Here is a 16,405-nt window from a genome sequence, read left to right as displayed (position 1 = left end):
GGACGAGGAAATCCGCCCACTCCCACTCTTCACAGGATGGTGCAGGTCTCCGACAGATGGAGAAGCCCCGCTCAATCCAGAGCAGGAATGGAAGGTTGCCGACGTAGACTTCAAAATCATAGGGAAGGAGTATGAGTAGGCACAGCGGCCGCAGACACATGTACAAGCAGCGACAAAGGTGCAGGAAGATCAGGCTCCAGGACGGCGAAACTATTAGTCGTTTGTATCCACTCCGGGCCTTTTGGTAATTTATACTTGAATAATTTATGTGTCCATATTGTCCATGAGTGTCTGGTGGATAGACCATATGGTTCAAGAGAAAATAGCTTAATTAATGAAAAAAAGCATCTAATCAACAATGGCATTCTTTTCTATTAACTCTGCAACTATTCCAACGATTTACTTTTTTTAATTTGATTTTTTTTTTTTTTTTTTACAATTGCCACTAGTTTGGAGCTAAAACATTTATAAAGATATTGACAGTCCTAATAAATAACTGTGTAAAAAATATATCAAGGACATTTAATTCTGAAACTCTCATTAAAACACCACTGGTATTCACCAAGTTGATGGTTTGTAATTAGGATAATGTAAAATCATCTTATTTGATTATTTAATATATTTTACATGGGATAAGGCCACACATAGACACCTGTGATCTGAAGTACCCAAAAAGACCACTAGATGTCATCTGATAAAATACAATAAAAAGTAAAAATACAAATGATGGTAGTTTACTGGTAAAATTTCCAGTAATATACCCTCCCTCTGAAAGAAACCCTAGCTTCATGTCTACACCCGGTTCAACACAAATCCTAACCTTAACACAACCCTAGCTTCATGTCTACACCCGGTTCAACACAAACCCTAGCCTTAACACAACCCTAGCTTCATGTCTACACCCGGTTCAACACAAACCCTAGCCTTAACACAATCCTAGCTTCATGTCCACAACCTGGTTTAACCTGAACTCTTGCCTCAACCTGAATTTGGCATAACCCTAACTCTAATCCAGAGTATTGCATTTGCAGAGTACTGAAACAGCAAAATTCTTGTTTGTTTCAAAATCATAGCATGCTCTGATGTTTCATGGATATTGCGAGCTTTTAGAAAGAGGCGTTCAATCAAGAGCCTTGAATGAATAAATTAAGAATGGCAAGCGAGCTCAGATTTTTATTTGTTGGGTTCTTGCATTTGTTTAGAGCCATAAATTAACAATCATAATTTTGTTTTTACAATCTTGATAAATAAAGCCATAAACCATAATCTATTTTAAGTTTAAGCTTTATTAAGCTTTATTTAAGTGGAAATGGTATATACACATCACTTGAAATACTATTTACCAAATCAGAGTAATGACATGAGAATACCCCAGAAAACAGAACACCAAACACAGACCTCTCATGGAAAAAAAATAACTTTAATTAAATAAGACTATAGTACAAAAATAAATCGGTATCAGAATAAAAACGTCTATAACAACAATGTCAACGACATCAACAATAACAGAAAGTTCATTGATTATGATTTGCCCTCAAAAATAAATAAATAAATACAACAAATAGAGCTGCAACAACCTCTTTGAATGAAGTGACATAAATTGAGTCCATAAAGCAAACATATTAAGTCAAGATTTCACCTCTATGCCACTCCATCCTGGTCAGCATTGCCATAGTTAAGGTGTATGGTGTTGCTAAGACCCATGTTTGACTGACACAGAGGGAGTCCATAAAGGCTTCCCTGCAGATAGATGACGTGTGTTACCATGGTGTTAACATGTAGCTAGCTACCTATGGCTCTCCCAGTTACTTCCAATGGAATCTGGTGGAATGAAAAATGCTACCATCTGAAGTACTGTAGTTGGTTAGTTATTATTTAGTTGTATATGGTTTGGTCGCAACGTAGAACACAGTGATCCAAGACAAAATGATTGTGTTAAATATGTCCCACGGAAACATTTGAATTATGAGATGATTGTAAAAAAGAGAATGGGCTTCATGTCACACACTTGTTTTCCTTTAGCCATGATTCAGATGGGGTTGAAAGGGTGGACCGGCAGCACATATCCTGGAAGACAACCTCTTCAACTCAAATCTGTTCTCACAGAGAAGTGTATATACAGTAACAGTCAGATCTCCATTTCCATGGTATAACACAGTAGTTATTATGTTAACTCCGAGGGGGGGGGGGGGGGGGGCTGAAGGACAAGCAATGTTCAAAGTGGGATTATGAAAAAATGTGAACGAGAAAAGTCAAATCCATGTCAGTTTGGAAAGATCACATGCTTCTGAAAGCAGAGTTTGGAAGCACAAGGATGTCTTATCCCTGAAGAAGTTTGTGGGGAGTTATGAAGCGGATGGAACTACTTATGAGGACATAATCAAGTACATGGGCTGGGAGGGAGGGAGGAGTCCATGTCCTTCTTAGTGTCTCTTGGTGCTGTTCTGAAGTGGCTGTTTAAACAAGGGGTGCATTCCTAATGGAACCACATTTCCTATATAGCGCACTACTTTTAACCAGAGTAGTGCACTTTAGGAAATACATTTAAATACAGCACTTCTCCATTAGGATAACCTCTGATTCTTACGAATGCTAAATGTGTTTAGAAACCATACTCTTCCATCTGTAAGCCTGCCAAAACAGTTGTGTGTACATCATGGTGTAGCATCTGCAGTACAGCAATGGTGATCGTACAATGATCCATGTCGAACATTCCTATAGCACAGACATTTTGTCTTTCTTAATTGTACAACAGTAAATGGATTGAATGCGTGTCTGTCTGTGCCTGTTAAAGGCAAACATTGGCCCATATTGCAGAAGTAAGCAACTACTCTACGTTCAGTGGGGCTGGATCGTTACTTCTTCACAAGGAAGGCCTACATCCATCTTTTTGCTTTAGTGGAGCATTTTAGACAAAGTAGAGTTATTGGTTCAATCGTTTCTGGCAGGATAAATATGGAACCTGTGCCAAACGAGACTTTTGGCAGGGTGCGTTATAGAGCAGTGGACTAAACAGCCGACAATGAGCCTTTTAAAGGCATTTTCCCCAGACATTCACATAGATCGCATTCATGGGAAACACTGTGCATGTCAGGTTAAGCACAAATTACCTTTAAAAAGTCTGTTAAAGTACGCTGTTCTTTAACTCGTCTTAAATTGAATCCTGGCTCATGTATGCCAACTCAGTTTATAGTATATAAAAGGTGGATGGATCGTGTTACTTATTTACTCTTTCAGCTTGTCAAACTATTTTGAGTATTAAATAGCAGCTCAGTTTAGACCTTCATTGTTAATGGCGCATTCACAGGCTGCCTATATAATGCTGTTATAATGGCATTATTCCTGACAAATGTTTCACTACGTAAAACAGTCTGACAATGCATTAAACACATGTAAAACATTTGACTCTTGGTTGAGATTCTTCGCATTTCATTGTCCATAACACATACACTACTAGGTAATGTCTGGTCATAAGTGTAATATAATGGCTGTTGTCATGATCTGCCACTATGTGTTACAGTAGGTTGTGAAACAGTACACTATATGGCAGCTTCAGAGAAAGTGTGAACTTCTTTCCCCTGGTCAGAAGCTCATTGACATAGTCATAGCTAGTGTGGAGACCCTGCATTAAGTCTCACTCACATACACACATCCTTCCATTCATACCCATACTTTTTTATTTTACTTAAAATTACATGATACATAACATGTAACAAAGCACAACAGGTAAAAAAACAAAACATAACTGAAAACAGGGAAGTTTATTATAGTCGATCCCCACATTGCGACATATTTAGTGGGCAGTAAAATGTGGTTGTTTTCTGGCATTAATGGCTGCCCAATTTTCCTAGATTGAAACATGTCCACATCCAGGACAGACTTGAAAAACCCCTGATACCAGCCACTTCTTGGGGCCGACCTCAGGAGCCTGGTTAAATTATTTAACAACAATTCTTCAGATTATCCAGACCATGGTGATCGTGTGGTTGTCTTGAACGTGTTATTTTCCCATGCATCTCGTCGGTGTGTGTACACATTTGAGTTGAGCTGGTCTGTCATCAGATGCTTGTTGCTTGGAGAACAACAGTGCCCAATTCTCAGTCTAGTTCCACAAAGGATGTGTGTGTGTGTGAACATCAGTCAACCTGAGGGTGAGTTTTCCAGCAGTACTAACCAAATCTCAGCAAAGTAGACAGGGTCAGCAGAGAGAGCTGTGTGTGTGGAAGAGGGAAGGAGGTACTTCAACTTGGTCTGCCTTATGGGCTGGGCCACCATTACAAGGAGGGATGGATGTGCATCATTAGCCGTGGTTTAAAGGGTGTCGGTTGGTCCATCTCTCCCTCTGTTCCCCTATTTGTCCCTGGGTCCTAGCCCTGGCTGCCACAGGAGGACAGGCTGTCGTAGAGGGAGTCACTGAGGGATTCAGGCGTCTCTCTCAGGGACAGGAGGTCCTCTGGTCTCTCCTTCACCAGCTCCAGCCCTCCGTCCTTCCCCACCTCCGAGGCGCTGGGCATCCGCCCCTTACCCCGCTGGTTAAGCCCTGTCTGGAGTGGCAGGGGGAGGCTGCCTGGGTCAGTGGCCAGGGGGCGCTGGGGGGAACACTGTTTCAAACTCTTGGGGGAGAGGAAAGGTGGGCACATGAAGAAGGGGGAGGGTGGAGGGGAACAGGGGAGGATATGGATGATAGGGAGGGACAGGGGGACAGAATGATGCTATAGTTAGTTATTTTAGGACAAGGTGAGATTTAACAGGTTCTAGGGCAACATGTGCACCGTTGCATTTGACTGGGTTCATGCAAGTGATTGATTGATCATGCCTGGGAGAAATCCTCACTATCAGTATAATGCAATTTAGCAGTATGCCCAGAACATTGTTTTGAGACCCGAAATGGGTGTCCCAGTTTTAAGGTCTCAGCTTGGAGAGAAGAAGCCTCGTATTGGGGCATTGGTTGGTCACATGCATGAACCAAATGTTAATGAATAATAAATTATGAATGATAAATAAGCTAAATCATGCAAATATAACTTGTCTGTGTAAGCAGTATAAGAGAACTAACTGGACTGCCCCAGGGGAGCATTTGACAGACAAGTACTACTTGGTGCATTAAGTTTGTTGGAACCTCTCCAGCTTTCCGATAATAAAGAATGATTCATTTAATATTGACTTCAGGTGTCCCTGGTGGTAATTTCCGCGACAGTCAGTAACCATGCTTCCATTCAACTCACTACGACATGGAAAAGCATGCACAGTTTATTAGGCTACAGATTAAATGAGTTCTGATGAATTTCACAGGGTGGTGAATGTGCACGGCGATAAGTTTGATTTTCCTTTCTAATAAATATTGAAAGTCTTTACCCTTTACACTCGTTAGAATTGGTCTATATGGATAGGGCTAAATTGAAATGTTTCTTATAGAAGAAATATGAAATGCATAACCATGTTAGCAATTGAAAGGGACAGTTTGGAGATGATGGGAAAATTATTAGATCAAAGGTAAGAATACAACAGTTCACTTGAGAAGACTGAATCCAAACATTACATTATTGATTTTATATGAATTTTACATTTACTGTACTTTGCCACATTTGTTTATAAATACTCTGGATACTTTCAGTAGCATGATAAGACTATTCCTGGAAAATGTGGGTTAGGTCCAACATAAGACAACAAATGTCAAGGGTTTGAGTGAGAGGACTAACCTCTCCAAAGTGTGCAATTTCAATGCACTTTAATGACTCAAAGAAGTCTTCAACTATAAGGTACTTTAATTTAAAAACATTTTTTTTTAGCTCTCCTAGTTGTGCTGTTAAGGATCTAGAGCACACTTCATTTTGAAGACATCCCCGCCATCACACAATTACTGTTGTTGTTTACGCAATCCAGAAACATTACATACATCACAATCTGGGTCAGGTGAGCATGATTTGAAAGCTTGTTCTAGTTCCAACATGACTAGCGAAGTTAGAAAACATGATCTTACAGTGTTCGGCTTCACAAGGCAGTTCAGAGAAACAGATGGTAATGTTGGTGGGTATAGAAAGGAGTCATGAGTGCATTCAGGTTCGTGTGCTGCAGCAGATTCTCTTCAAGAATACATAAAAATGAGCTCATTCTGTTCAGAACAACCCAGGGTATGACGCCATGTCATCTTGTAACTACATCAGACATAGTGATCATAAACACTGTAGTTGTATAGGAGTTTTATGATTTGGAAATGTGAAGTGCACATTTGGACTCACGGGTCTTTGGCTTGCTTGTATGTATCTTTCAAAATACATTGAGTCATCTTAATTAACATTTCCCGCACACAGACATATTTTTGTTGTTGTTGCAAAAGTTGCCCAATTACCGGGAGGGATGGGGGCAACTTGTTGTGAACTTGAGCACCGCACGTGACAACGGCTGCCAGGAAAAACCCATACAGCGCTGTGAAGTGCAGAGCCAGAGCTCTGATGTCATGTATAGCATGTTACTGTACAGTCACTACATTCCAATTTAGGTGCCTATTAGTGCCCAAATATGCCACTGTAAAGGGTTAATTTGTATTCTGGTGACATGATGATGATCGGTGCTTAGCTGCTAATTGACAAATTAAAAGTGGGCACATTTGCTGTTTATTCATAATCTCATCATGTACCCTCTACACTGTATCAATGAGCTGTTTGCTAGAGTACCTGTGCCAAGTGGGCACATTTGCTGTTTTCACAGGACTTTTTATGCCAAATGGGATGGAAACATATAACTTCTATTTTTTTTTTATTCTGTGAATTAAAAGTTATACGAGTTATACTTATGTGCACTACGTCATTACGCACAGCTCTTCATCCGTAACAAGCCAGTTTGATGGAAACACTGCTGTTAAAATGCACATATTTCTTTGTGCACTCTTTACCCTCAATAAACTTCAAATTTCTCAAAAAAAGGGAGAACTTGGCATTAAAAGCTGTGGACTTTCTGTGCATTTCAGTTCCAGTCTGCCATTAAAGCAGCCCATTCAAAGGGAGAGTGTCAAAAACAAGTTAGTCAAAACCCCTTCACCCTCCCTTTTCTCGGGTATGGGGGCGTTGCTGTGAAAACGACAGGATGAGCTCTCACTCACTCACAATGCTAATGGGACTTTGGTGCTGACAAGGGATAACAACTGACAGGCGACAGTGTTCAAGGCCTCAGCTATCTTTCTATCAGCCTTCTCTCTTAAAATATGAATAAAGAGCGGCGCTTTCATCATTTGAACGTAGATTAATAAGATGTAACATGTCAGCACAGAGTACATGGATGTGGTGTTCTTCTAAATGTCTCATTAGAATGGAGATGACTGACTCACTCACCCTTCTGGATGGGGTCCCCAGGTCTCCCTGCACATCCAGGTAAACATCAGTGGCTCCCGCAGAGCCTTTCAGATTGGGAAAGGTCCAGTTCTTGGTGAGGGGATTTTGCATATGAGCTCCATAGGCATCTATATCTGCATAAGAGCAAATTAAATTCAAAATGGAAAAAAAGAGTGTACCTCAGGTGTTTTGTTGAAGGCTTAAACTTGTGTGTATAGTTGGTTCAGTTTTAATGTGCCACAAAATATTTGTTTTGCAGGATTTATCATTATATTAACACAACTGATAAAATATGAACTTTCAACATTTTTTTTTTTGTGTAAAATGTCAGCATTGAAATGGTCTACATGGGAACACAACAAGTCCTATGGTAATACAAAGTCTAAGCTTACCCTCGTGGATTGTACTGGACAGGTGCATGTTGGTACCTTTTCCCTCCAGCCCTGAGCCATACAGGACAAACGGGTTGACTTCATCCAGAGATGACAGCTCTCTCTCCAGTGTATGGGCCTTACGCGGAACCTTCATCATGGCCCCATGCTTACCCTGGGAGCAAGAAAACCCTTGCTCTCCCTGTGGCTTCCCCTTAGGGATGCTCTTCCCTGCCATGCTACTGGCGTAGTCTGACATGGGGAACGTGCCAATGCCACTGTCGAGGGTGCGCATGGAGGCCCCAGAACCTAAACAGTGAGGAAGGAACAATCAAGTGAGACTAGAGTCAGAGCTACTCAAGGAAAATAGACGACTGGCATTATTATGACTCAGCATCATGCTACCTGTAAAATTCTGAGAACTAATGGACTCTCCCAAGCTGTTTTCTGATGTGACCTCATCCTTGCCGATCATAACCGAACCCTGAAACAGCAAGGGTTAATGACAATCATATATATCACTGACACTACATGTGTAGTTTATTAATCTTTCTATAGTGTATCAGAGGAATACGACAGAGAGAAAAGAGTTTACCTGGGCTATCTCGTCCCTGCTCTTGGTGTGGCTGATCCCGTTCCTCTGGTGACTGAAGTTGGGCCGCGACCTCTTAGAGTCAAAGGAGAGGCGTCTGTGTGTCATTCCAAAGGTGGTAGGTATAGCTCCCCTCTCGTCCACCCTGTTTCCAGAACAAGACGTCGAGGGACTTAAGGAGGAAGACGTTACAACAAACTCATAGGGGAACTAGCTTTCGACTTAAACTCCATTTACAAATCCAATTTGATCAGATATGAATCATAAGAGAAAGAGTTTACCCTTTGGCCAAGTTTTATAATTATCTTATGATCACAAATTTAGTACACTGACAGCCCCAGTCCAATATATCCTAGACAGGGTTTGGATGTACAGTGGGGCAAAAAAAGTATTTAGTCAGCCACCAATTGTGCAAGTTCTCCCACTTAAAAATATGAGAGGCCTGTAATTTTCATCATTGGTACATTTAAACTATGACAGACAAAACGAGAAAATAAAAATCCAGAAAAACAGATTATAGGATTTTTAATAAATGTATTTGCAAATTATGGTGGAAAATAAGTATTTGGTCAATAACAAAAGTTTCTCAATACTTTGTTATATACCCTTTGTTGGCAATGACAGAGGTCAAACGTTTTCTGTAAGTCTTCACACACTGTTGCTGGTATTTTAGCCCATTCCTCGATGCAGATCTCCTCTAGAGCAGTGATGTTTTGGGACTGTTGCTGGGCAACACAGACTTTCAACTCCCTCCAAAGATTTTCTATGGGGTTGAGATCTGGAGACTGGCTAGGCCACTCCAGGACCTTGAAATGCTTCTTACGAAGCCACTCCTTCGTTGCCCGGGCGGTGTGTTTGGGATCATTGTCATGCTGAAAGACCCAGCCACGTTTCATCTTCAATGCCCTTGCTGATGGAAGGAGGTTTTCACTCAAAATCTCACGATACATGGCCCCATTCATTCTTTCCTTTACACGGATCAGTCGTCCTGGTCCCTTTGCAGAAAAACAGCCCCAAAGCATGATGTTTCCACCCCCATGCTTCACAGTAGGTATGGTGTTCTTTGGATGCAACTCAGCATTCTTTGTCCTCCAAACACGACGAGTTGAGTTTTTACCAAAAAGTTCTATTTTGGTTTCATCTGACCATATGACATTCTCCCAATCTTCTTCTGGATCATCCAAATGCTCTCTAGCAAACTTCAGACGGGCCTGGACATGTACTGGCTTAAGCAGGGGGACACGTCTGGCACTGCTGGCGGCGTAGTGTGTTACTGACGGTAGGCTTTGTTACTTTGGTCCCAGCTCTCTGCAGGTCATTCACTAGGTCCCCCCGTGTAGTTCTGGGATTTTTGCTCACCGTTCTTGTGATCATTTTGACCCCACGGGGTGAGATCTTGCGTGGAGCCCCAGATCGAGGGAGATTATCAGTGGTCTTGTACGTCTTCCATTTCCTAATAATTGCTCCCACAGTTGATTTCTTCAAACCAAGCTGCTTACCTATTGCAGATTCAGTCTTCCCAGCCTGGTGCAGGTCTACAATTTTGTTTCTGGTGTCCTTTGACAGCTCTTTGGTCTTGGCCATAGTGGAGTTTGGAGTGTGACTGTTTGAGGTTGTGGACAGGTGTCTTTTATACTGATAACAAGTTCAAACAGGTGCCATTAATACAGGTAACGAGTGGAAAACAGAGGAGCCTAAAAGAAGAAGTTACAGGTCTGTGAGAGCCAGAAATTTTGCTTGTTTGTAGGTGACCAAATACTTATTTTCCACCATAATTTGCAAATAAATTCATAAAAAAATCCTACAATGTGATTTTTTGGATTTATTTTCTAATTTTGTCTGTCATAGTTGAAGTGTACTATGATGAAAATTACAGGCCTCTCTCATCTTTTTAAGTGGGAGAACTTGCACAATTGGTGGCTGACTAAATACTTTTTTGCCCCACTGTATGTCATTCATTCTCAGGTAAATGATCAGGTTATTTAGGAATACATATCATTATTACCTGTTGAGGAGCTGCTGCATGAAGTTCTCTGCGGTCAATCCTCTGCACATGAGTGACAGTTGGCCTTGGGCCTGGTCCATCACCACCTCACATGAGTGGCCTCTGCCAGAGCGGTCCATCCCGACCCTGTTCACATATGCCCGCTCCTCTTCCAGCGCCTTCCGCAGGTCCTCTGCCTTCTCCATTAGCTTGGAGATGTTCAGGCTCTCCACCACCTTCTGGGGACCACCTGTCTTAGGGTCCTTAGCCCCTCCGCCAGAGGCAGACGATGACGAAAGAGATGAGGACATGTTGATCTTGAACTTGGACACTTCCGGTTTGCGGTTGAGGGCGGGGAGCTTGCTCTTCCTCAGGCCGAACCAGTTGGCGATGCCATTGGAGGCCTTCTGCTTTGGCTCGGCCACCTGGCCCTGGTCCTGCTCCTGCAGCTTCAGCATGTTTTCCTCGATGCCACGCATTACCTTCTGCTCAATGGCAGACTGGAGCACGGGTGGGCCAGACGAGTACTGCTTTTTATCCTCTTTTGCGATGGCTTCAGTAGACGGCCGTGGTGGCAGAGGGGGAGGCGGGAAGCTCTCTGCATGGCCAAAGGTCTTCTTCTTGCCGGCTGGGAGCTTGGTTTTGTCCTCTGGCCGAAGTGGGTTTCTCTGAGCCAGGGCACGGTCCTCAGGAATGGGTTTGACCCCTCTGGGATAAGAGGAAGCTTGACTTACCTTTGAAGGGGACTTTGACGGGACTTTAGTGGGGCTGTTTTGTGGGCTGGGGGCAGTTTTACTGTGGTGGCTCTGGGTGATGGGGCATTTCCCATAGCTCCGCACCACTGGAGGAGTCTCTGTGTTGGAGGATGATGTGCCCATCTTGATCTTTGGACCCTCTGCTTTTGCTACATATATCCTGGGAGAAAACGGTGTCTCCTGCTCTCCCTTGGGTATCATTGATGGGGTGGCTGAGGATTTGGTGCCCGATTCATGTATTTGACCTATCACCCTAGTGTGACTGCCGAGGCTGGTTTTGGGGTAGGGCTTCCCATCCACGGAATCCGTGGATTTCTGATTTCTGTGCTGCTCTGCTCCAGTTCGCTCACCTTGCCTTTCAGTGGTCTTGCTTTTCTCAATATTGTTGGTGGGGGGTTTGCCTAGGTTACTTTGTACATCCTTCTTGTCCACAGACTGTGCACCTACTGGCAGATCTTCTGTGCTCTTCAGTTTCCCCAAAGCAGCCAGGCGCTCTTTGAAGGGGTGGTGACTGGACTCACTCTGGGAAGTCTTGCCCTGCACCAGTCTCTTGGGGTCACCTTGCCTGGCTGAAGACTGAGTTGGCTGGGCAGGTTCACAGTTCTGTTGGCTGGGCTCTGGAGCTGCACGGTGCTCCTGGTGCCTGTCCCTCATGCTGGAGTAGCTGGGGTGACTACTTTGTGCTTTACTGGCGGCGGAGGAGGACGAGGAGGGGAGGCTGAAGTGTTGGTTTGGCTTGTGCCAGACGGGGCTTTCTGAGTCAGTGTCCTGGTCAGAGAACAGCTGGTCAGCCGTCCCTGGGGACGAGTCAGGGTGCTGTGAAGACGGGGGGCTGAGGAGGCTCTCATCTTGCTGACAATGCTTCTCTACAGGACCCTCGTGTTGGGGGTAAGGGAGGTACTGGGACTTCTTAAGACCCTCCAGGAACTGGGGCGTCCCATCTGAGGGGCAGACATTCTCGTATTGGGGTACCTTCTGAGAGCCCCTTTGTGCATGAGAGGAGGGGGGTGCCTTTGTGCTATCGCTGGGTTTGGGCGCAAAGTGGCTGCTGAAAACAATCTCCTTGGCCATGGGAGGGGTGTCCACAATGTCCTCTGATTTGGGTGGGGAGGTGGGGGCGGAGTGTGTGGCAGGGTAGGGGTCTGTTTTGGAGGAGGATGAGGATGGCTGCTTCTCCCTCTCTGTGGTGGTGGCTTTGCGGGTCAGGACGGGAGAGTGGTACACCTCATAGTTGTTGTTCCTGCAGGGGATCTTGGAGCTGCGGGTGAGCTGGGGACTTAGACGGAGGGGGTTGCCTGGTTGTGCCTGGTTGATCCCCGGAGGGATCTTCAGGAACTTGAGCAGCCGGGACGGGGAGGAGATAGGGGAGGGCTTGACTTCACTCAGACCTGAAGAGGGAGAGGCGGGGCTGAGTGCAAGCTTGCTCTTCCCAGAGGGATTCAGGGCCTGAGCTGAGCTGTTCCTCTCAGGCACTGGGGCTGGAGAGTAACATTCCACCGTCACCTTCTTGGAGACAGACGTTTCATTGGAGAAGTAGAGCCCGTTGCAGATCTGATCACTCACTTCCTGCTCCTTGGGATATCCTGGTTCCGTCTCAACATGGTCTGTGTGTGAGGTATAAGAGTGCAGGCTGTTGTTCACATTGTGTGCCGCTGCCTCTCCTTCCAGGTAGCAGCACTCTTCCAAACTGTCCTCGTTCTGGCTCTGCGACGTTGCCATGACAGCCTTTATGTGCTTTATATCCTCACCGTGACCGGGCTGTACCTCCGCCTGAGGCGGAGGTTTGCCGGACGGATGCTTGTCTGTGTGTTTTTGTAACTTCCTGGGGTCCTGACCTAGCATCCCATAGAGGTTGTCTTGGCTTAGCAAGGAGAGGAAAGGATCAGAAGAACCCAGACCTTCTGGAGTGCGCTCTAGAAAGTCCAAAGCTGTTTTGCGCATGTAGCACTGGTTTGTGCTGTCAGCAGAGAGGAGGTGGGAAAAAGCCGCTGCTTGAGGAGGGGTTGTGCTCTGTGCCGATGCCCCCTGGTCCTCTGCACAGGCCTGCCTGTTAAGGATCTCCACTCTGGCCTGGTGTGAGGCACCGTGGCCCTGGGCACACTTCAGCAGGCTGTCCAGGCTGCTCTTCTGGGAGAGTATGTGGCAGGACTGACATCTCCCGTGTTGTTGTTGCTGAAGTTGGGCATGGTCCTCCTGGAGAGCCCCTTCTCCATTGGCATAATCGTGAATGTCCGAGTCAGAGCTGGAGTGGTGGCAGCGTGACGATGGGTGTGCCACCGGGCGCTGTGGGGCAGGTAATGCCTCAGAGGACATCAGGGATATCTGGTCTCTCTCCATGGAGACCGGCACCTGGCCCAGGTTATGGTGGGGGGACAGGCAGGAGGAGGGGTGGAACTTGAGTGGGTCTGACTCCTCCAGCTGGCGCAGGACCTCTAGGATGTGTGCTTTCTTCTTGAAAAACGGAGACAGGGCCTCCATGGAGGTGGCAGGGGCCCGGGCCAATGCGGCTGACCCGTTCTGTGTGCGGTCCCCATTGCTCTGCATAAACAAGGACATCAGGATGGAACTTTGTTACATCTTCATCAAACAACAAACTTAGAACAACACTTCAAGTTAAGTACAGTACGACTGCTATCTGAAGATGTGCACAATGCCTCCAACATCTAACACATTGCATGCACGGTGCACCAGGAGTTTTAGTTATATGCATTGATTTCATGCAGACACTCAATTGTGGAGGTTCCTTTTTACTCTGTTTTTTCTTGGATAAGTAATGACTTACAGAGGGCCTGCAACTCTTGTTTCAAGTGAATGTACTCGTTTCAAGTTAACAGTCCAAGTCACCAATGACTATGTCACAGCAACAGAGGACATCCTGAGAATTCTGAGCACCCTAGTCCTGACAGGGGGAGGAATAAATTAACGACAGATTGGGAAGGAGAGAAGACTGGAGAGGCGACTGAAGCTACTTTGGTTACACATGGCCTGCCAACCTTAGGAAGCTGTCTTTATCTTTAATTAAATATGCAATTAATTCTGTAATCAGTGCGAAAATGTTTTCTGCTCTCTTCCGCCCGCCTCATTACCACTTCCTGAAAAGTGGCAATTAGAGGTCGACACAGGAGTGAATTATTCCCCCCCCCCGTACTATCCTAATCCTGGAACAGTTCCCTAACCACGGAACTTTACAGTCCCGCCCGATAAAAATTGCTCCCATCCTGTGCAGAAATCAGAAATAAATTCTTCCATTAACTGCTTGGCTGTCTCCACTCTGAGTGTGAGTAGCCACCCAGCTAGCACATAACATTCAGAGAGCCATTTGTTTCTTAGAGCTTGGTAAAAGTGTGGTTGTCATATGGTTACTCTATATACAACCTTCCCACAACTTTCTGGGAATGGTGCAACATAGTGGCTTTGGAATATTCTCAGCACATTTAATTAACTTAACAAGAAAAACTTTTTATTTTTTTATGGTAATTTCATTACTTTAACAGAACAATTCTCTATGAACATTCTCTAACTGGTTTGGCATTGGGAATGTTCTCAAATTGTTCCAAGAATGTTAACACAAACAACATTTTCTGTGGGAATTTCAGTACTTCGAGAAAGTTAAGAAAATGTTCCATAAAAACCACAAGAAAACCTTTAACGTTCAGAAAATGTTCTAAGAATGTCATTTAAAAACATATACATTCCATTCTCAGCATCAACAAAACTCTCCATCCTCTATCTTGTTAAGTGTGTTGGCTGTGCCCACTAATTGGCCACACCGGATCTTAATGAGTGCTTGTTTCATTTGAAATGGTATTGGTAAAAAAAACATGGCGCAGAGGACTAATTCCATGGATAGAGAACAGAAGATTACTTTATCACATTGGGTGTTGTATACTTTTTTCCTTTATTTAATAAACAAATGTATCACATTTTTGTGTTATTTGATCACTCAGGTTCCCTTTATCTAATATTAGATTTTGGTTGAAGATCTGATAACATTCCGTGTCAAAAATATATATATGAAAAAAAGAAAATCAGAAAGGGGACAAACACTTTTTCAGGGCACTGTATATACAATCTGGATGGGAGCTGCACCTGGATCAGTGGAGCTAGGGGGAGTTGGGAGCAGTGCAGAGCTTAGCTGAGGATGTAACTGTATTCAGTCAGTCAATAAATGTATCTACTCTAATCATGGTTCATTAAGACCACAGAGACAAGGGCTTTACATTAGCTGGTTATCCAAAGCTCCGGAGAGAAGAAATGGCATTTGGATTGAGATAAAGCTAAATAACCCTTTTTCAGCTCCCATTATCCCTGTGAGAGCCTTTATATTCTAAAGCAGCATTTCAACAGTGGACTTCACAGGTTTGTGTTAATGGGTTCACTAAAGGGATATTGCATTAACTATAAATTGACCCAAAATCTCCCCCTCACTACATTATTGTGTAACACCCCAGGGATATATGAAGGGTATACAAAATGCAATCTGAAGACTCTGGGATGATGGCTAGGTTGCTTTGAGACTTGGGGCCAGAGAGAAACCAAGGATGTCTGATGAAAATAAAGGGAGAGAAAGAAAGGAGTGCATAGGTTGAGTGTTTGTTCAGAGGGAAACAAAAATCTAAATTCAATTTGACACCTCTGTCCCTGCCTGACAATGAAAAACCAATCAGTTTCCCTCAGTGTTGAAATGACTGGTTCTCCCTCTTTCCTTTCTTCCACTTGTTTCTCAGTCATTTGTCAGCAGGAGTCTAGTGCTGGTCATCGGGCAGTGATTACAGCGGCCTATTTTGAGAACATTAGAGGGACTTGGTGAGAGCCGTTGGGGGTACTTAGGTGAGTGTAGGGGAAAAACAGGTGGAACTTTCACAGCAGAAAATTGAATGGTGGCGCTAGAACATTGAGCAAGCCAAGCCCCTTTCAATTATATTGATTTGTGGTTCAATTGATACTGGGAATGGGAATTCTGGACTTGGGTGACTGGGGGACCTCCTTGGAACATATGAGTATGAAAATCAACATTGTGATTTCTAACAGCAGGGGTCCAAAGCTGGTGAAGCAGAGGTAAACCAAATATGACTTTGCTGAGCTGCATAAGGTGGGACAGAGGGCTGATTGACATTGTGACAGTATCCTATGCGATAGTGGAATGGGGTTTACGATTGGCTTTGAGATCTGGGTTAAGGGTCACAATCATAGAGATCCTATAAATATACAAATACACTGAGTATACAAAACATTAAAAACTGACCAGAACTGACCAGGTGAATCCAGGTGAAAGCCACGATTCCCTTATTGATGTCACTTGTTAAATCCACTTCAAATCAGTGTAGAGGAAGGGGAGCAGACACGTTAAAGAAAGATTTTTAAGCCTTGAGACA

The 16,405-nt window shown here is 44.1% G+C and overlaps 1 protein-coding gene across 3 annotated transcripts in view; it reads right to left on the bottom strand.

Moving 5' to 3' along the window:
* Window positions 1–1,403: 1,403 nt before the first annotated feature.
* LOC139413611 (nck-associated protein 5-like) overlaps window positions 1,404–16,405 on the bottom strand; it is a 98,749-nt gene continuing 83,747 nt past the window's right edge. For 2 of the 3 annotated variants that reach the window (XM_071161208.1, XM_071161209.1), the window contains 6 exons: window positions 10,297–13,568; window positions 8,295–8,463; window positions 8,105–8,183; window positions 7,721–8,008; window positions 7,329–7,462; window positions 4,136–4,613 (listed from right to left, as the gene is read on the bottom strand). In XM_071161208.1, coding sequence (XP_071017309.1) covers window positions 4,368–4,613; window positions 7,329–7,462; window positions 7,721–8,008; window positions 8,105–8,183; window positions 8,295–8,463; window positions 10,297–13,568 — 4,188 coding nt within the window. In that variant the 3' untranslated portion in view covers window positions 4,136–4,367. Of the gene's footprint in view, window positions 4,614–7,328; window positions 7,463–7,720; window positions 8,009–8,104; window positions 8,184–8,294; window positions 8,464–10,296; window positions 13,569–16,405 lie in introns of all 3 variants that reach the window. The other variant, XM_071161210.1, reaches the window with a different exon arrangement.

This window comes from Oncorhynchus clarkii, chromosome 7, assembly GCF_045791955.1.
Source record: "Oncorhynchus clarkii lewisi isolate Uvic-CL-2024 chromosome 7, UVic_Ocla_1.0, whole genome shotgun sequence".
Classification (NCBI taxonomy): Eukaryota; Metazoa; Chordata; class Actinopteri; order Salmoniformes; family Salmonidae; genus Oncorhynchus; species Oncorhynchus clarkii.
Note: the sequence above shows the minus strand (reverse complement) of the source record. Positions and strands in the feature narration are given on the sequence as shown.